The sequence below is a fragment of the Cuculus canorus genome, chromosome 7 (assembly GCF_017976375.1).
Source record: "Cuculus canorus isolate bCucCan1 chromosome 7, bCucCan1.pri, whole genome shotgun sequence".
In the NCBI taxonomy this organism is placed as follows: Eukaryota; Metazoa; Chordata; class Aves; order Cuculiformes; family Cuculidae; genus Cuculus; species Cuculus canorus.
In genome coordinates this window covers 1,490,116-1,511,832 of record NC_071407.1, presented here as the reverse complement: position 1 = coordinate 1,511,832, position 21,717 = coordinate 1,490,116, and the positions used below count along the sequence as shown (strand labels likewise).

The following is a 21,717-nucleotide window of genomic DNA, read 5'->3' as shown; positions in this document are numbered from 1 at the left end:
ATTAAATGGTAAAACGTCAGCAATTCTTGCAGTGACTGTGTGACATAAAGAATACTGCAAACGTTTAGGTCATCTTGCAATCCATGAGCAATCGCTCTTTCCAGATCACTGCTTCGACTTCTCAGTTTGCCACCGAGCGTCAGCTTGTGTGAATGCATAAATATGTAGACCTATACATGTGTCAGATACGTATCTACATATACATATACACACACACATATATTGGATAATCAAGCATAATTTTAGGGGAATATCAAAAAACAAAGTTTTCAAACCAAGCTCAGGTTCATTTTGTTGCTCAAGTCAAACTTCAGAACACATTAATTTTTTTTAACCACGTCAAGATACAACTAAAGATAAAATATGGCATTAGCCAGCCTAAAAAAAAAGTGGCTAAATTCACAAGTAGGCATTTGGGCTTGAGTCTGCATTGCCTGTTTATTCAGAATTTTCCATAGGATCTCAAAATCCAGAGGGAAGGCAGGAGGAATCGGTCCCTCATCCCATTTCTAAATCCAGCTTGGGGATTTTGAGCGTCTCAAGGACCTGGCTGCCCAGCCGCTGAACTCGCTGCGGTTCACGCCGGGTGCTGAACTCCCCCGAGGTCCTCTGAAAAGCCCAGTATGGGATTAAAAAGCATAACGCAAGCGAAAGCCGAACTGCTAGCAATACATTAATTAGTGAGCCCTCTTTTGTGAGGGCTGCATATTTCCAGTGCCCTCCTATCACTGGTCACCAGTCTAGGAGATTAGATTTTGGTGGGAGTGGTTCTACAGAGCTGTTGCTCCGATTGAAACCATTTTGAAGTTATCTTCGAGACAGTTGTATGCGCAAACACTGTCCCTAATGCCTTATCTGGGATCCGAGCCCCGGATAAACAGCATTCCACAGCAATCAGCAGTCACTCTACAAGCAATGCACGTTCAAGCTGAAATTTCCTTGTGCCTCATTCTGGGCTTATAAAAAAATATTCCATTCAAGAAAATTGGTTAAAAAAATAAAATCACTGTTCAAGCACTTGCGAAATGCAAATGCTGTTAAGCAGAAGCGAGCTCTCCACAAGCACCGCTTGGCCCGCTTGGTGCCAGACCACGCAGGCTCCGTGTTCACGCAAGAGTGAGATGTGATAATATTGCCTTGTTTAATATATTTTAATAAAGCCTAAGAAATTATTTGCAGAGAATGGGAACATTTCACTCCCATATTGTGAACGTCAGCGATACGCACATGCGGGTTTGGTGCCTTTTACTCAGGATTAACAATTAATAATAAGCACACGATGACCCAGCAAACCTCAGGTGGTTCCTGTTTTTCCCAAGGAACTCCTAAGGCTGCTGCCAACAGTTATAAACGAGACAATTTGACTAGCGTCAAAACCAACTAAGGTTACATCTTCTAACAGCTGAGAACAATTTTCAGGCAATAAAAGCACATTGATGTTTGTTTCTTTTCAAGGCAGAAACACCATCAACCCCAGAACAGCGAGACATGCTTTGCAGTAAAAGCAAACGACTACTTTTCTTAGAGCATGCAATGTTTAAAGATGCACGGAGCCGATTCCCAAGATATGGAAAGCACTGCTTCTGTACACGAGCCATTGGCATTGAAAATAGTATTTCCACTAGAGTTTTGGATGATAGGTAAAAGTGAATTTAAGTACATCAAATAGCTTGGGTATTTTGATGAACCGGTACATGGTCGTAGCCAAATTAGTCCCAAAGCTTCATAAGAAACTTTGAATTTCCTCCCTCTTGGAAAAGTTTACAATGATTAATGCGCTGATTTTCAGCAATCTCGCCGAAATGCTAAGGAAATGCAGCTCTTTAGCATTTCTGATGAACGTGTAACAGCTGTAAAAATATTTCAGTTGAGTGCAATTGACATTCCCCGCCCCCCCCCCCTTTTTTTTTTTGTTTTTAGGTTTTTTTGAGTTGCAAATCTGCGACAAATCAATTCATTGCCTTGAGACAGCTGGGTTTAAAACAAAATCATTGTAAAAGTCCTTTTCTGAGACAGAAGCCGTGCTAATTCTGCAGCGATCAACAAGGGGAAAAAAACAAAAGAGGAAAAACCAAGGAAAGAGAGCAGTGTATACCTGGCAGAACTGTCAACCATGCAGTGTGAAAGGATATCCCAATAGAATTACCCGCCAAGCATGTATACTCCCCAGCATCCTCAAAAGTTACATTCCGTATATAGAGAACCTCAATTTCTTTGTCCGTGGTGTTAACACCGGCAGCCTACAAAAAAAACAAAAGAGGGAAGCAAGAGAAAAAGCTAGACATTGAGAGAATCCTTGTGGATAGGGAGACGGAGCCACAGGGCTTCTCTCTTTGTAAAGGCAGAGGCGGAGAGATGCAAAGCTCCTTCCCCATCCACAATCCCTCATCCAAAAGGCGTTTACCAACAGGGCCCAGCTCACCTCAGAAAGTAATTGACACCCTTCACCAGACTTAAACTCACCACCTAGACATGCATGAAATCAACTGACATGGAAAAATTAACCCACAAGGCTTTATTTTGCTGCTTCTTCCTTTTGAAATACAAGAAAGTTGAAAGAAAAGCAAAGAGAAAACAAAGGAGGACAGAATGAGGCATGTGTAGCTGCCTGGCTTAGAGGAACGGATTTAGTATAAAAATATTCTCTGAAAGGGTTAAAAAAAGGGGCAAATTCTGCTCCCAAGGACACAACTTAGTAGCTGTCCTAAGCAGCGCACGGTCCTTGCATCGGCCACTGCATCACACCTCAATATCGTACGTTGTGCAGTGCTGCCCACCCTCAGTTTCATCTGAAGTCACCACACCAATGTGTGGTGGGCTGCTCAGAGGCACAGTGGAGAGAGGAAGGAAGCAGCTCAGGTCTTGTTCAAAAGAGATCCGTCATGGCTCTCTGAGATGTGGAGAAAAACAGGACCCAAAAGGTTCAAAAAGCAGTAGATGGAAACAAAATATAATTTTCTAAATCTTAGGGAGTTAAAAAAAAAAATAATATTCCAGAAGGGTTTTTTCCTACTTCCCTTCTAGACTCGTGGGAGGTGTCCCTGCCCATGACGGGGGTTGGAATTGGATGGGTTTGGAGGTCCCTTCCAACCCAAACCACACCATGATTCTATGAACTTTCCAGCCATCCCAAGATGAGCCCAGCAGGGCATCAGCATCTCCATGATGGAGATTCAGGGAAATTATTGTTTGCTGGTTTTTGTCTCCGTTCCATTAAAAAAGACGTTATCTTGCACTATATGAGGAGGGAATAAACACAGACCATTTCAAACTACATTGAGTTGTGAACTGCAGTCGCAGCGTTGCCGGCCTTTCTCGCTATTGCTGGGTTATTCTCCAGTTAATGGCGGGTGAAAAACAGCTGGAAAACCATCCCACCTTGTGCAGTTGTAGGTGATGTGGGATGGTATCAGTGACAAAACTGAGCTGCCTCATGCTGCAGTGGCTACTTATGTGAACATTTCATATACACACACATACATGTGTGTGTGTGTGTATGTGTGTGTATAAATACACACTAATTGGGTCGTAATTACATTATTCAGGGAGTACCCTCGCAGTAAACTGCAAAGCACACAGGATTAACACCGGACACAAACACACAAAGCACAAAGACACCAAACACAAGAGAGAACAAAGACCAGTGTCAGAAACCAGTGCCTACGGTACACAGAGTATTGTGGGAATTTTTCCATGGCTGCTGGCGTAACACCAGTTGCATCACCAAAGGAGGATTACACAGACCACAAGGCCAAAGAGTTATCCTACAAGCTGCCTGCAGTCTCCCAAAGCACCACCTTTTCCAGCTTCTACATCCAGCTTGCTTTAAAAAACATTGTTACCTGGTATACTCGGCAGAACAGAAAGCCAGGCAGACTGGTTGGCCTCCCCTATATAATTGGAGACCTTACAAATATATTCTCCAGCGTCCGCCTCTGTCACATTGTACAGTGTCAGCACTTCAGCATTGGAACTATTTATCCCCGAATGCTAGAATAGACCAATAACACAGGAGAACAATGTCACTGCTGCCCAACACGGACACCAATCTGTCTACGGTCCCACCACCAACACCTCATAAGAACATGTCTTCCGCTTCATAAAAGTCAAAACATTGAGAGTTTAGCGTCTGGTTGGGTTTTTTAAATCCAAAGCATCACACGAGGAGATAGAAAACAGCGGTGTGGGAGGAAAAAAGGGACCTGGGCTGGTACACTGGCTGCATGGAACAAGATGTTACACAGCTGGCTGTCCTGCCAGCCAACGCGCTGAGTTTTGGCAGTGCCACCCAGCCTGGAAACCTTCGGTGTGTCCTTGGACAGGGTCACTCAAAACGCCTGCCGACAGGAATGACACCACCGATACGCCGGTGAAAAACGGTCATCAGGCTCCGCATCTAGAAAACCCAATCCTGCCAACAAGCTTTTGGCAGCAGGTGCCACATTACTTTGAAATAAAGAGGCTGAAGAAATGGGTAAGAAATGGAGCAGATTCTCCTGGGTATGTCTGGACACGTTCTACTGAAACATAAATGTCACGGATGTTCTTTAAGAGGGTTTTCACTTTTTTCTGAATAAGTCATGCCTGAAACATTCAGAGATAAAGGACTTCATGAAGTAAAACAAAGAGCAAAAGTGCCTACATGCTGCACAATTAGCATTTACGAGTATCAGATGTTTCTCTAACTCATCATTTCATTTGTAACAAACACTTCCATTTTCAAAATAAGGTCAGATATCAAAATTCTTGGATTTACACCAAATAAATTCAATGTTTCAAAGAAGTCGTCACCATCGTTGGCATCTGTAAAGCCTCACCTTTAGAACCTGAAGATACGGCAGCCCATCTGGTCCGTATTTACTGCCGTTCTTCTCTACGTGTTTTATCCACTGAATATGAGGCTGAGCGTCGCTGTAGACTTTACAGACAAACTCGACGTCCCCTCCAACGACGGCAGAGGCATTGGCTGGAAGACCAGCTTGGAGGATGGGTCTGTGCGGTGATCGCTCTGTTCGGGTGGGGAGGGGGAGCAAGAAGAAGCAGGAGAGAGAGGGAGAGAAATAAAGATGCATAAATAAGCAGAGCTGCCAAGAAAACTGTAAGTGAACTCGAGCCAAAAAGCCCTGTAAGCCTGTTGGCTGACTCCTCTGAAATAACACTGCAGCCAAAACGTATAACAAAAAGTACAGTTCAAAGGAGATGACTTGAGTGCTCCACTTGTAACAGAAAGATTGGCGATCTGGGGGGAAGGGAGAAACCCTGCTTAAAAACTTCAAGCATTTTTCATAGTTTAACTCAGCAAAAATTAAGTATAATCACTTCCTTTTCTTTTGAGCTATTGCAATAAATACCTCTGGGTTTTTAAACATTCTGATCGTATGAAAACTCCACAAAATAAGAAGAAATAGTATTGATTAATTTTAAAAAGTATTAAAATAAACCAAAGGGAATTTCTCAAAATGAGCAGCAGAAGCCTCAGCCGTGAAAATCCGCGGGCAGGATGCAGATACCGGCCAGCTCGACCTTTCAAAGCCAGTCCCACCTAGATAGATGCTCTCCGCTTCACCCAGACAGAGCAGCAGAAACACCAGCTCGTTCTTCTTCTGAGCAGGACACCAGGAAACACAAGAGTTCTCTGGAAAACCACAGTGTACCTAATGTGAGCCAGTACAGCTTTTTATCTTTGGACTTCCTTAAGCATTTATCAAATGTTCTTTTCCAGAGAAAGGGCCCAATCTCAAATCCTGGGTTCAGTTTTGGAGGACATTGAGAGGTTGGAAAGGGTCCAGAGGAGAGCTGGGGAAGGGTCTGGAGCAGAAGTCTTACAAGTAGTGGCTGAGGGCCCTGGGGCTGTTTAAGCTGGAGAAGAGGAGGCTGAGGGGAGACCTCATCGCACTCTGCAGCTCCTGAAAGGAGGTTGTGGTGTGGTGGCTGCTGGTCTCCTCTCCCAAGGAAGGAGTGACAGGACAAGAGAAAAGAACTCAAGCTGCAGCAGGAGAGATTCAGACTGGATATTAGGAAAAATTTCTTTACTGACAGGGTGGTGAAGCCCTGGCAGAGGCTGCCCAGGGCGGTGGTGGAGTCTCCATTCCTGGAGGGGCTCAAGAAGTGTGTGGCAATGGCACTCTGGGACATGGTACGGTAGGATTGGGTTGGTGGCTGGACTGGATGACCTTGGAGGTCTTTTCCAACCTCAATGATTCTACGATTCCTGGTCAAGCTCACATCACTGAACACAGAGCAGGCTCCCTGTATCATCGGGGTACCCAGAGAGCCACCTCGGCCACCATTCCCAGTCCAACAGGGTGGATGCAATGGATTCAATACGCACAGTCTTTGGCCAAGCACTGCTAGGAGCCTCACCCTCAGCTATGACAGCAAAGCCACTTCCCATCACCCTCACTCAGCCTGATTTAAAAGCTTCTAACATCTTCTGTGCGGTGGAGAGGGCAGAAGCCCAGCACCCCAGCCCCAGGGCCACCCCTGCCCCAGGGCCGCCCCAGCCCCAGAGTCACCCCAGCCCCAGGGCCGCCCCAGCCCCAGAGTCACCCCAGCCCCAGAGTCACCCCAGCCCCAGAGTCACCCCAGCCCCAGGGCCGCCCCAGCCCCAGAGTCACCCCAGCCCCAGAGCCACCCCAGCCCCAGAGCCACCCCAGCCCCAGGGCCACCCCTGCCCCAGGGCCACCCCTGCCCCAGGGCCGCCCCTGCCCCAGGGCCACCCCTGCCCCAGGGTCACCCCAGCCCCAGGGCCACCCCAGCCCCAGAGTCACCCCAGCCCCAGAGTCACCCCAGCCCCAGGGCCACCCCTGCCCCAGGGCCACCCCAGCCCCAGGGCCACCCCTGCCCCAGAGTCACCCCAGCCCCAGGGCCACCCCAGCCCCAGGGCCACCCCAGCCCCAGAGTCACCCCAGCCCCAGGGCCACCCCTGCCCCAGGGCCACCCCTGCCCCAGGGCCACCCCTGCCCCAGGGCAACCCCAGCCCCAGGGCCACCCCAGCCCCAGAGTCACCCCAGCCCCAGGGCCACCCCTGCCCCAGAGTCACCCCAGCCCCAGAGTCACCCCAGCCCCAGGGCCACCCCAGCCCCAGGGCCACCCCAGCCCCAGGGCCACCCCTGCCTTTCTCTGCTGGACAAGGCAAGTGGGGAAAGCATAAAAACTTCTCATTCAAACACGGCATAAGAGAAAGTCCTGGAAATCACAGCCCCGGTCACCAAATCTCTTTACTATCCAGCAGTAAGCAGGACGGATGCTGCCGCCCTCTCCAGAAAACCTTCCGAGTGGGGACATTTCATCAGCCTGGCTGTGAACTCATCGCCCTCTCCATGCAAAAGTGACTCTGCCTATTTCTTTTTATAAGAAAGTAAAGTTAATACTGACTCGCATATGCTTTCAACTTTGGAATTGAAAGTTAAACACCGATTGCCCAGCCCCAGCCCCTTCTCCAGGAATTCTGTCAAAGACAAGTTAAAAAAAGGGGATCTGAATATTTATTTTTTGAGGCCGTGTGCTGTAAGAGCTTCGCCAGTGCAAGCCAAATCAACTGAACTCCAAACCGAGCGCTCCTTCTTAAACATACTAGTTTCCAATAAACTCTTTCACAAGCAAACATTGCAAGTGTAATAGCAAATAATGATGCCTGTGGAACAATGGGATCTTTTATACAGTCCAATATATTTGGCGTGCAGCAAATATCTACTGGGAATTTATTCACCGAGGCTACGCTGGCAGCGTCCTACAAAGCAGCAGTCATTTTACTCGTGGCAAAAGAGCAGTTGGGTTGCAGTTATTAAATTATTCCACGGCTACGTGTGCAATTTTCAAAGACTTAGGAACAGTTTAATATTTTTAATTTGTAAATTACAGTAGAACATATAAATTACTATTTCACCTTTCTGGAGAGAACTTTTCGTTTCTCACCTTATACTAAATAAGCTCTAATTCTGTCTCCCTCGCGCCTTCATTTAGGTACAAAAACAGCAAGCAAAACCCCTCTCTTTAATAGAAACCTTACACCATCTTCCAAAACTTATTACAGCTGCCTTCAGTATAAAATGAAACCTTAGAGAATGTTATTTAAAATGTTTTTTAGAAGTCAGTAGGCCTCATGTTTCATTTCTCCACATCAGGGTTTGATTTCCTTTGTGACCTTATTCTCTGCCCTTAAACAAACCAGAGAACGAGGCCTGAAATGTCTTGGAAACATTCCTACTATGCCAGCACCAACCCAGGAGAAGTGTTTAGTTTACCCCAATAGCCATCAAGGATTTAATCTTTTATCGATGACTGTCAAACGTTTCCTCTACCGAGAAGAGGAGGCAAAGCAAAGAAGTAAAAGCGAAGTTCTTACATTCTTGGTTGGTACCAAATTGCTTTAAAAAAATGAAATAAAGTTCACGTATACGGAAGGATAAAACTTTGACGAAATTTCTTTTCTAAGGGTACACGTGTTAAGATCAAATTTTAGTCACTCCTCAGCACACAGAGCAATGACTGCTGTTTGTCAGCTCCCTGTGAGCAGAAGGGAGGATTCTATGCCCACACAAGCAGATAACGCAGAGGAATGTGCCCATTGGTGCAACTGCAGCAGGGTTTCACGACAACCCAAGACCAATACCACAGTAAATACAGTCCACAATGGGGGAAAAACCCTAAATACCGAGAAAGTTCCACTAACTGCAAATGACCGAGTGTAATTCCGCACAGCATCACCTCTTTGAAAGAGTAACTTTGGGATGTTACCCTGTTTGGGATGCAAGCCACCCACATCGAAGGACTCTGCTTAAGCGCAGGAACTGTCAAAACCATATGCATAAATCTCACATCACTATTTCGCATTCAAAATACAAGCTGGTCATTTGTAAGCAGATATCATCACTCAAACAACTGACTACACTCCGATGGAAACTGAGCATTCTGTTTTACTAATCCTAGGAAAAGAGTCAAGCTTGCCTTTTAAAAGTCTTAAAGACCAGTTAAACCGATTTTATCATTAGCCTTACATAACTTAATAATCACAATCAGCATCATCACTAAACTCTAATGACCATATACATCTCTAGTTACTTAACTCAGAAAAAACAAGTTGGCAACAAATCTCGTAGCTCTGTAGCCGCAGTGGTTTCAATATCCCCATTGCTCATTAATATGGAATTGAACCAGAACATCAAGAAATAAATCTTTACAATTTGGCCACTGAAATTTTAGTGTTTCACCACTAACACAATATGTTTCAAAAACAATCAACAGCACATGCGATAATACAGAAACTCTCCCCACAGTCTCCAACCATCCTAAACAATGCATCATACGACCATAAAAAGTAGTAGATGCTAATTTTATTAACATAAACATTAGTTACCTTGCGAACTACACACAGACCTTCAAGTTTTTCATAGATATGCCATGCCTTCTCAAATGGACCTTCTTGGCCCAACTGAGATGTAGTAAATGTTTAAAAGCAAATGGAATGGAGGTTTAAAAACTTTTAAATCTGAAAGGAGGTTGTGGTGAGGTGAGTGTTGGTCTCTTCTCCCAAGTGACAGGTGACAGGATGAGAGGGAATGGCCTCAAGCTGCACCAGGGGAGGTTTAGATTGGATATTAGGCAAAATACCTTTACTAACAGAGTGGTGAAGGCAGAGGTTGCCCAGGGCAGACGGGGAGTCCCCATCCCCGGAGGCCTTCAAGAAACGTGTGGCTGTGGCACTTTGCTACATGGTTTAGCAGGCATGGGGGGGCTGAGAGTTGGATCTGATGGTCTTATAGGTCTTTTCCAACCTTAATAACTCTATTCTATGATTCTATGAAAAATATTTTCCGTACATCGATCTGAAAGTAATTGAGCCAAACTGACAGTTATGTTTAAGTCTCCATATGTTACGTTTCATTTTTATTATAGTTCTTCCCAAAGTCTAAGTTTACAACACTTCTTAAAGAGAAAGCATACTTAACGCTGGATCCCACCTCAAGAGACGGACACAGCCTGCTTTCTCCAGCCGGCGGTTCAGACAAAATAACACCACCACGCCTGTTTGAAGAGTCACTTATCTACCAAAGGCAGAGTGACAACGATTGCTTACATGAGGGCTACCACATTCAAGGCTAAAAGCATCTAAATTTTACACCATCATAAAAGTGCCCAGGGCTTGAGCATTTCTGCTCAGAATTGCTTGAGCAATTCTCCTTGCTTATCTATGGACAAATAGACTCACTATCTGAAAAGACAAGTAACAACAAGACCTGCCCAGCGGCTTAGAAGAAACTGTCATTTAGCCTGTTAATGTTAAAGCTTGAGAATACCTTCCTCCGAGAAAGAAAACCACAAAGAATCCAGGAAAAGCTGGAAAATTCCAAGTTTCTGAAAAACCGGTACAATGGAAGGAGCTGCCCAGGAATCTTCCAGCCCTAGAGGACACCTGGGGATGGGTGGGAGCCCAGCCTTCCATCCTGCGGGGGAGAAGTGACTGAAAGAACCATCCTGGAAATGACTACCGGAGCCTGCACACCTCAAAGTGCCCCAAGAATTAGCTTTTTAAGAAATTTAACTCCCTGGAAAGGTGGTTCCTACAAGTGGGCTCATCCCTCTCCCATTCTTGGCTTTATCTCCTACAATCTTTTTTGCTGACCAGCTAACGCGGAGGGAAACCAGAGAAAAGGGAGACAGTAGAGGGAAGACGCAAATGCACTAGGTGAAGCCATTGGGTTACGGAGGTGTGTGACGGGGCCAAAGCTCAAGCTTCACAGTCAACAGAGCCCAGAAGATGTCATCCCACCGCTCTGGCCCTAGTGCACAGCGTGCAGGGATGGAAACACAGCAGGAAGAGAGCCTGCTGGCCAAGCTCGCCAGCAGAGGAAAGATGTAGGGCAGGATTTGCTGTTGCCAGATGCCGAAGTAGTGCGTATTGTGACTGCAAGAGTGGCTCTGCTGCTCCTGGAGTGCCTTGGCAGGGAGAGGAGACAATAGCCCCGGAAGGGGTGAGCTCTGGGGCCCATCCCGAGGCCAAGTCTCCTTAGCAACCTGGCTGTGCCAGCAGCTGAGAAGAGCTCTGCTAATTGTCTATCCAAGCCTCCTTGCCACCCTAGCGCAGACAGTTCAGGACCTTTCATGGGAGCTAAAAGCCAGAACCAAAGCCCATTGAAGTCAGGGGACAAACTCACATGGAATTCAATGAGCTTTGGAAAAGACATTTGATTCATTTGGGGAAAAAAAAATGAAAACTACTCTTATTTTCTCCTTTTGAATGTGCTTGTTTCCTCTCCTTGCAAATGCATGATTCAAGTGCAGCCTAGGAAAATAAAAGCTGAATAGCAAATGCAAGACCAAACATGAGTTCTGAGCCAACAGAGATGCTCAATAAAGAGGGGGAGGGAGGAAAGAAAAGTTACCTAATTCTTTTCCACAATGTTTAAACAAACACATTCATCAGATTCTTCAATACCAGTTTTGAGATGTTACTGACTCCGAGGAGTCATTTTGATGGCTGCCACTGCGAAGCTCCAGAGGGGTCCCTCAAATGATGCCTCTCACTGCAGCATCATTAACCATTCTGGATCAATAGTCCCTGGTAGAGGTACTGCGCGTTCAGTCATCACTGAATAAAAAACAGTTCCTGCTGCCTCTCTGCTTAACTGAAAGCCCAGACAAAACTGAAAGCCTCTTCCCTCACCCTGGTCAGCACAGCACGTCCAGCTCTCACTGCTTGTTTTGCCTGACGGGGCACGGGAAACCTTCAGCAGCAGGCTGGACCCTGGTCAGGGAACACACTGCCCATTCCCAACCACCTTTCTATGGACCGTGCAACATCTCTTTCTGTTTGGCAAATCCTAATTAGGATGTAAATTATGTGTTTCAAAAGTGTCCTGCAGTGGTTTAAGCCAGAGTGTAATCCCAGGCGCTCGCCTTGCCTGAGCATCCCAAACTCACAAGACTGACTCTTCAGCCTTAAAGATTAATCACAGCTGTTTCATCACACACTGGGACTGAAATGTTTCTTCCCTGGGTCATAGCAGTCATTCTCCCACCACTTCTACTGAGCCACATACCTAACACAGCAGGTCCCCGAAGGCCACCGAGCTCAGGGACCAGCACTGCTGGTGGAAGAATGCGTTCCTACATAGCTCTGTCCCCACAGTAACTGCATGGGTCCTCTCCCACCCAGCAACGGGCCATGCCTGGGGATTTTCTTGGCAGGTACTTTATAGATAGGTGTACACCTGCCCAACACATCCCTCGCGCCACCACATGGGACTTAGCCTTGTGGGGTGGGAAGCCAGTGGTGTCACCCATCTCTGGGATGCTCAGAGCCCCTTCCTCACGCCCTCTTTCAAACTACACCCACATTACCACCAAAACTGCTCCAACACAAATGCAGTCAGATGGCAACTGCACCGGTGACTTAACTGCTGCCTGGAGTTGCCAAGAGGGTGAAAGCTCACAGGTACAGCTCCAGCTTTCCACAGGGACCAGTGCACCCACTGCCATCTCAAAGCTGAAATATCACGTCTTCTAAAGAGTGCCACTAACAGCCACGTCACCCAAGGTTTGAGGAAACAATTCTCTGTACCTGTGCAAGCCGCTGTCTCTATGCTCAATTTTTGGCATCCCTGTTGAGACGCTGCTATCGAACAAGCATTGGAACAAGCTGCCCAGGGCAATGGTGAAGTCTCCATCCCTGGGGATGTGGCACTCTGGGACATGGTTCAGTAGGCACAAGGGGGTTGGACTGATAGTTGGACTCAATGAGCTCAGAGGTCTTTTCCAACGTTAACGATTCTATGATTCTATACTATTGCTATCTCTGATGAAGTTTTTTGGTGGTGTGGATACCTACCCCTGGGTGAAGGCATTTCCTAAAGCCCCTGGGACAGCCACACAATATCAATCTCTCTACCTATTTGGGCTAAATATCAACCATGAAAAGAAAAATTAAATCCTTATCCATTGCTCACCTTTCTGTGAGCAAAGACCTTTCAAGCTTCCACCCTGCTCTAGCCGAGAGCAGAGGATGCAGTCTGGAAGAAGATACACAAGTATCATTGTCCTTCACCCCCACCTACATGAGATGCAAATCCTGCCTCACTTCTCGAGCATTCAAGAGCCGGGATTAATTATTGCTCTCTGAATTAAGAGAGCTCTTTTGAGGAGAATTCCAGGAGCAGCCACGGCAAGAGGAACTGCAACTCAGATTTCTCTATAAATCCAGCATTTTCCAAGTTCATACAAAGGACTCCATTTGAAACTACACTTGCTCTCCATACCCAGAGTGGAGTGGTGTAGGAGGGGTGTAACTAAACAGATGTCAGAGTCCCCGCAGGAATTTCCTCCATCAAGGTAGCTTTCCACACACGGCCAAGCCAAACCTTCACTTCCTTTCTCCAGCAATAAGCAATTGCTTATGGGGGTCTGAGCGCTATGAAATGCTGGAAGGAAAACACTGCTAACTCCACCATTTGCTCCATGGTGTGGAAGAGTAAGGCTGAGTGCTGGCTGCTCTTCCAGAAGATCAGAAATGACTGAGCAGGTGTAGGCAAAACACCTCCACTAATTAATGTCATTCACCATACAGATCCGAGCCAGGAGTTGAGCAGCTTCTACCAGCTGCACGTCAGTTTGGTTTACTCTCTGCATAACGTGAAGCACCGCGTGTTGTTTATAGCCGATTCAGAAGTGCTGCTGAACTGTCATGTTCCATTTATACATACATACGTAGACAGCCCTCAAGTCATCGCTCCCTAGGTGATTTATACACGCCACGGGAACAGCCACAGCGGGTTAGGGACAACGTTCTCCTCTCAAACTCTGCAAAATCACAAGATGTTTTAAGTCTACAAGGAATAACAGATCACTGTCATTAAACACAGAGAAACAGACCATCCCTGGCAAGAACACTTGATAAAGAACAGGAGCTTTTCAGCTAGACGTGTAGAATAGCTCACGGATCAGATCAGCGTTACCGGTGCTAGAGAAATGCCGTACAAATCCTGGCATCTTTTATCAGTCCGCGTTAGCCAACAAATGCTCCTGCTATTCAATGTTGCCGTACAGGAGCAGTTTCCATGCACAGCGTTGCCTACCGGCCCAACGCTACTCAAAGAAGTCATCTTGGTGGCTGAGAGCTTGAAGAGGTTTCAGCTCCAGGTTCAGAAGCGACGCTGGCGTGGCTGCAGCAGCACAGGGACCTGCTCACAGAGATGGGAGTGGGGGAATAACCTCCAAAACTGCTTTCTAAACCCCTTCTGTCCTCAAATTTAGAAGCCTTTATATAAAATTAAGGCATTTCTTTTTGCTGCTGTGTCGTGTACTTCATCATTGCTAACTACTGGGGCTCAAACATCCATCTCTGCTTGGGTTTGTGGACCGGTACAAGCAGTCAGCATAAGCTGAGACCATAGGGAGCCAGACTCCACACATTCCCTGCTGTCACTGAATACTTTCACATAAAATTGAACACCTGAAAACAGTCTATTAAAGAATTTCAGTTCTAAAGATTAAAAGTTCATCCCATGCACCAGGAGCAGACCCATCTGGTACCCACAGCAAAGCCTGCACCCCCCATCTAACTTCCTTGTGCCACTCCAGCCTTCGTGCCCTACCAAGACCACTTGATTAAAAGGCAGTGCCTTTTAAAAACCTTTACATAAATTAATCCGTTGTATTCCAACTCTTTGTCCTTGGCTTCACCCCCTTCACCTCCAATTTGAAGTAACGGCACTGTTTCTCCAGCAGGCAAAGCTCCCGCTGATGTTATCCCATCTGTCTCTTTGGATATAGCTCTACGGCAGAGCTGCAGATCGCCGTCCTGTGTGCATTTTAGCTGAAATCCATTTTTGCACAACACCTTTACAGCCTAAGTTCATCCGCACACCTCCTTCTCGTACGGCACAAAGCCAGGGAAAAGAAGGCAAGCAAGACTGATTAGATATAAAGAAGAAATTCTTCACGATGAGGGTGTTGAGGCCCTGACCCAGGGTGCCCAGAGCAGTGGTGGTGCCCCATCCCTGGAGGGGTTCCAGGCCAGGTTGGATGGAGCCCCTGAGCCAGTGGGAGGTGTCCCTGCCCATGGCAGGGGGTGGAATGGATGGGCTGACCCAAACCATTCGAAGATTCTATGATACAAAGCCCATTGATGGCAGTGAAAACAGTAAGGGGGGAAGGGGAGGACTAACAATCAGAATTAGTTAGAAGCTATCCTTGCAAATCACATATTTATCAGAGGATTAAAAGACACGGGAATAGCCAAGCAAGGCAATGTGACTGCTCTTGTTTTAAAACAAGAAATTACCAACAGGGTTTTAAGAGCAGTTTGTCCTTAAAGTCCTATTGTCAGGCTGCACCGGGTGGGTCTCATCAGCCCCAAAGGAGCAGAAGTCATAGCAGCACAAGTTCTACCCCACCATTCTTTGAGCTCGTGTGCAGGAGCCTTCACGCAGAGCGTGCACAGGCGAAAGGTGTCTCAACAGAGAGGGGAGAGGCCTTGTTTTAGTGTGAAAAAACCATGAGTAACGGAACAATGGGGAGCTGAAATTTCCACTGAAATCTTTTTCAATGTACCCAAAATGAAAGAGGCTACAAGAGAATATGAAAAACAACTTGTGACTTCTCACAGACAAGTGGTAAAATTTTACTGTCCGGGCCCTTTCCAGAGACTGCATTAATTTTTACAGGCAGAGATAGCATCGTGTGTACCGTGCTCTGCTCCCAGCACACGGCTGCTCTACAGCCTCCAGAGGCAACGTCGGGCTCCAGCACGGTTGGACTCCAGTAGACTCTGCCAAAGGTTCACTGTATGCGTGGCCAACAGCACCTCTCCCACGGGGATGATGTCCTCTCCCAGCTGCAGTGGGTTTAACTCACCCGTGCGCCCACCAACGCCATAAAACACACAGTGGGAGTCATTATTGCTGTTGTTATTGTGACCTGACTGCATATTTTTCATCCTCCAAATTGCCGTTCCTGAAAACAGCTCTGCCTTTAAAATCAGATGGAAAAGATTATGTAAACCTTTAAAAGCCCTCTTTTATTTCTAGGCTTCTCCCCCTTTCCTCACCCAGCACACTTGCTCCATTGAGGAACGCAGGTGTGAAAGCCTCCGAAGGACTGTGGTATGCTGCCCCCACCACCACCGTGGCTGACCCACCAGACCTGTACACGGCCTCTCAGGGCAGAAGAGAAGCTTAGGTTGGACACGCCTGGACACGAAATCTGAGCTCCAAAACAGGAAAGTTTGTCTCTGTTATTTTCTGCAGTTCTTGACCTCTCTTCTGCACCCGCATTTTCTGTCTTTCAGCGTACGCACGCGAGTGGCTGGCTGCCATAAAGCCAAGACAAGGGAACACCATTCCCAACCCCAGATGATAGAAGTGTTCTCCCAGAACAAGAGTAGGGCGAAAAATAAAGGTAATTTGTTGGAATATCCATTCAAATACAGACCTGGGGGCTTTCGCGCACACTCTAGTGCTTTAGCACAGGTATGAAAGGAAATGTCCATTGGAAACCAATGGCTGGAATGAAATTATGTTGCTCAGTAATGAATATAACCCAACCTAAGAGCAGAAACTGCTGCAGACAAACAATAACAATGCAGGTATATTTGCTTGTAAAGGCAGAATACAACTTAAGAGCAACTATTTTGACCACCTCATTTGTGACAGTGATCAAAACTCCCTGAAAATAAATACACCTTTTAGGCCTTTAGAAGCATCTTGTACAAATGGTAAAAACTAACTTTATTCTCTCTAATACGCTGTCACTGAGTTCTCACTCAGCCCAAGTCCTGCCAGCATCAGCGTTTTCCTTTCATGAAGTCAAAAAGTTTCAACATATTCAGGCAATCTTTTAAGAGCAAGCTGAAAATATAATGTTTTATATTTGCAGAGCAGTTCAATACTCAAAGGTGCTTTAACAAACTTTGATTGTCAATGTGGCTTTTAAATTATAATTAAATCAGATTTCACTTTATTTTTACGTTTAGCTGAAGCACCTGCTGCTGAAACTGCACCACAGGAGTGGGAGCGATCCAAAGACGAGCTAATGACTTCAGATCCTGAAAATCTGTGAAATGCAGCCACCTCTGCGTTTCCAGGTACACAGTAGAGTGCGGAGCAGGGAGAGGGACAGTTGGAGTTGACCATCTTGGAGGTCTTTTCCAACCTTAATGAGTCTAAGATTCTAAGGTTGTTAACCTTTCCTCGAATGCCACAGAACTTCACATTTTACTAATTTGCCCACAGTGCCAGATCTCTCACCTCCTTACCTATCTCAGCCCGGTACCCACCTCCCAAGTTTTTTTTAGTTCCGCACTGCAAGCCTCTGGCAAGGCTCCCCAACACCCTCTGGCCCCTTTATCTTCCCAGTGCAATCAGCCCCAGTCTCGGATCATTACAGCGATGCACAACCCAATGCCTTCCACCGTGACATCTGCCACATGCAGTGCCATCTGCATTCACTTTCACCTCCACTACATCTCTTTTAATCCTAGTTTAATCCCAAAAAACACTAGGGTGGTGTTCTCAGTTAGGATTCATCTTGCCCACCACGGGCAACTATCGCGCGGTAGCCACGGGGTTGTCCCACCTCGGTGGTTCCTCACATTTTCAGGGAGAACATAGAATCATAGAATAGTTTGGGTCGCAAAAGACCTTAGAGCCCATCCAGTTCCACCTCCCTGACATGGACAGGGATACCTCCCACTGGATCAAACTCTTATTAATGAGGCAGACGCAATTAATAACCTTGTGTTTGCCTTTATAGGGTCCATTCATCCCATCTGTACCACAATTCATTTATGACTTTTCTATGGGTGACAGCTTCTGCTTTTTTTGTTTTGCCTTTTGTTATATTCTTAAGAGGATATAACTTTACCAAAAATGGTGCCAATTTTTTCAGTAACAAGATTGTTGAGAAAAGACTGGCCCAGGTCAGAAAGCCCTTCTGATTGGCACAAACATGGCTTTCAATGCATGCCAACTGCATATTTAACAACACACCAGTCTTGTTATCATCTTCAGACAGCTCCTGCAAATTCCTACTTGTGTCTCCATGAGCAGGATCCTGAGCAAATTAGAAGGCATGATTAAAAATGATAACAGGGCTGAAACAATATCCTGTTCATCACTCATCAAAAGAAAGAGAAATACCTGCCTTGGGGCTGTAATAAGACAGAAAGTGGGACAGGGAGAGCAGTCCTCCCCCAGCAGACTCTGCAGGAAGCATTCCAAACATGACAAATCCGCTGCTTACCCTGCAGATGAAGTAATGACACCAGTATTTGTCCATAAAATGTAATTTAGCCAGGCTACTCCAATGAAAGCAGAAGCTTTAGCACTATAAACCCAGGAGATTGGAATATTTTCACCTTATTAAGAAAACGGAGGGGAGAAAAGACCCATAGGCTTTCCTTTTCCTCAGCTGAACCGTCACACTGTAGTCTTTGTTTTGAGGAGGGAGCCGTGCAGCCTTCAGCACTCCACAATCTGTGTAATTTCTCCTCGGATGCGCACACCTCGCCAAAAGCCTGGTGCCAGGTGTAAAGTCCGCGCTCGGGCTTATCAGTACATTAAATAAAATCATCTTCCCTCTCGGCCTATCCACATACCTGAGGGCAAGAAGGAGCAGCGTGGATTCCTTCACGCTTCCAGCCCCTGTCTCGTCATGCCCCATGCCGCAAGCACTCGGGGGAAGACATCAAGCCAAAGCTTGTCCATGCAAAGCGTCAACAACGACAAGCACATCTGCCAGCAACGCAAGTTGAGGCTTGGTTCTTAATACCTACACTTAACTCCTGCCAGACACCAGTGATGCAACGGCCCAGGCATGTGTTTAGTTAGAATCATAGAATCACTCGGTTGGAAAAGACCTTTGAGATCATGGAGTCCAACCATACCTGTCCACTCCTAAACCATATCCCTGAGCACCTCATCTACTCATCTTTTAAATCCCTCCAGTCAGTTCCTTTTCCATACGGAATGTGAATGCTAAAAAATACTCCTTTGGAAAGGAAGGGATGCACCGTAGTCAAACCAAACCAATTCTGAACTTGATTTTGACAAAACAAGCCTTGGCAGAAAGCTAATAGCGATGCGTATGCTTTTATAAATCCAGGGATGATAAAATGGAAACATGTCTTGAAAAAAAAAAAGTGTCCGTGCCATGTTCACAGCCACAGCACATGAAAATCCAAAAATAAAGCTGACTATAAACAAAGGCGAAGTCTTTTCCTCTGCCTAAACTATGGGAAACAAAGAATGAAGTACCAAAAGCAAAAGGTTGATTCCATTTTAATCAACTTTTTAATCATGTGCTGTAAAAAGCAAGAGTAAAACTCATCCTAAAGCCCTCTGAAACCTCCAGGACTTCAGAATAAAAGTGGGTTTCTGCACATCCATCAGTAAAACCACTCACACATGAGATTTCTGGCTTGAGGCTGAGAGTCATTTAAAACGCTTCCTGGATGAGAAGTTATTCTCACACTGTTTTCACATAAAAATACGGATTACTCTTCAAGGACAGCTGTGTGGTGCTCTGACAAAGCTCGCTCCTCAGGAACGAGGAGGAGCGAAGGTGTGGCTATCAGGTAAATGACAAACCGCTCAAAGCACAGCGAAACTGGCTGCGGAACGGCTTTAAAAAGACCTATTTGTGACAAGTTGTGTTCATTTTTATAGTAAACAGCAAGGCCTTCTGACACATTCCTGGAAGATGTGTCACACTATGGCAGCTCCTTATAAAAAGCAGTAGATGAGGTAATGTGCTGAACTTCATCTGAAACCAAAGCACCTTTTGTTTCCCCAGAGGATGACATTAACTAGGACAGAAAGGACTACCTGCGCAAGGAGTGCTCCACGATGAACCTGTCTTCTTGCCATTCAAATATCAATTCAATTAGCTACTCGCACGCTTAAACAGAACTGCTGCTGCTGAAATCGGACCCCAGCCATAATTGCAATCCAAGAGTGATCTAATTATACCCAAGTCCCAGTGGCTGCATTCCCACGTCGCTTCCTAACGACCCGGATTCACTATGATACAACTGGTAAGGGAAAACCACATCGTTTGCAATCGGCCTCCCTTAAGACTGCATGACTTTACATATGTTTAATGAGAACAGAACCAATCTATCAGCAAGCTGACGATAAAAATGAGAGTTTCTACCCGCCATTGAATACAAAAGAACAGAAAGGCACTTCAGCCGCATGCAAAAACGGAGCTGATGGGCTGAACCATACAAGGGAAAGAACATTCTTTTAATTAAGGTACTGGATTAGGATTCAAGTACCAGCTTTACTTTTTGGCTCTGCCACCAGCTTCCTGTGTGACCCAGGGCAAGAACCTTCCTCGCTCCACGGCGCGTTTTTTCATCTTTCAAATGGACAGTGACATTTCCTCCTCCCGCTCTCCCCGCAGGTCACTTGTGAGCAATTACCGTGCGCTGGCACGTTGCCTTGCGCGATAAGTATCCAATATTAATTGAAGCCTCTGGCTGGCACTCCAATCGAAAGCTAAACTCAACTCATCTCCCACTCGCAGGACCCTACTGAGGTCCCCGCTGGCAGCTCCCGCAACCTGACACATCTGCACCCCTGAGCAAAGCCCTGCACACATCCCGCTGAAGTCCTCGTTTTGAAAGGGAGAGGGAGGAGAGAGGAAAAGGCAGGTGATTGGGGGGATCCCCAACAGCTAAAGAGCAACTTTTTCCAACACTTCTGTCCTGGCCAACTGGACTGGACGACTCCCCACTAACACCATCAACGCGCACAAGCATCCTGGATACAGAGAAGCTGCCAGTGACTCCCAGCTTTTTCCTTTCTTGCTGCTTTGTTCTTCAGTATTTTCTACTTTCATTGTAAAAAAATTCAGTGCGAGGGGTTTGCCAGGCTTGTAAATCTGAATGAGCCCATCCAGCCCAGTTGACTATTTTAAGAGGGTTCTTGCAAGTAATTACAAGGTAAAAAGGAGAACACTTCACACCTACATTCTGCCTGAAAACTGCTCAGCCCTGCTGGCTCCAGGCTTTTAATTGTCAAAAGAGTTCAAAGTTTGGAAAGTTATTGGCACCAAGTAATACTGGATATTCCTAACTAGCATTGTGTCATGATTTGGCACGATTTGTGCTGGGATACCTCCCAAATCTGTGACATAATCTGAGGGTTCTCTACATTACAACATACAGTCAGATGCTCGTGTTAGTGGAATACGTTACCATGTTTTAATACCATTTTCTATTACTTACACTTAATCAGCTCTGGAACCAGTTAAACCATATAGGAAAAGCAATTTCAGAGGCTTTCGACGGACAGTTTTCCACACACAACTCGACCTAAAATTACGACCTGAAGTTTCTAAGATGCGGTCTGCATACGCAATTGCTTCTAAACAAACACCCGTAACTCTCTCTGGCCCTGTGGGAACTGAAAATTCATGCAAAACCAAGAAAAAAGAGCACAAAATTAACTTCTGTAGAACTGTCTTAACTAGAAAAACTGTCAGAGTTTCCCCTTCTGGCCAGCCTTAATTTACTGCTTCAGCAATTTTATGCCCAACCTCCACAATTATTACAAGCTTTCAGCAGCACAGAAAGGGCTGAGCTCTCTACCACGAATCCCCAGTTTAGGCTGAAGTCCCAGTGCAGTACCTCCTGAAAGATTCACAGTAAATTCAACTTAGGGCAAGCATTCCCACACACACGTTTTCATGGTAAATAAATAATTCCACCCTTTAACT

The 21,717-nt window shown here is 46.0% G+C and overlaps 1 protein-coding gene across 10 annotated transcripts in view; it reads right to left on the bottom strand.

The window, feature by feature from the left end:
- FGFR2 (fibroblast growth factor receptor 2) overlaps positions 1-21,717 on the bottom strand; it is an 87,175-nt gene that overhangs the window by 28,207 nt on the left and 37,251 nt on the right. For 5 of the 10 annotated variants that reach the window (XM_054071044.1, XM_054071039.1, XM_054071037.1 and 2 more), the window contains 2 exons: positions 4,818-5,008; positions 3,843-3,990 (listed from right to left, as the gene is read on the bottom strand). In XM_054071044.1, the coding sequence (XP_053927019.1) occupies positions 3,843-3,990; positions 4,818-5,008 (339 nt within the window). Of the gene's footprint in view, positions 1-2,095; positions 2,241-3,842; positions 3,991-4,817; positions 5,009-21,717 lie in introns of all 10 variants that reach the window. The other 5 variants (XM_054071041.1, XM_054071038.1, XM_054071043.1 and 2 more) reach the window with 1 other exon arrangement.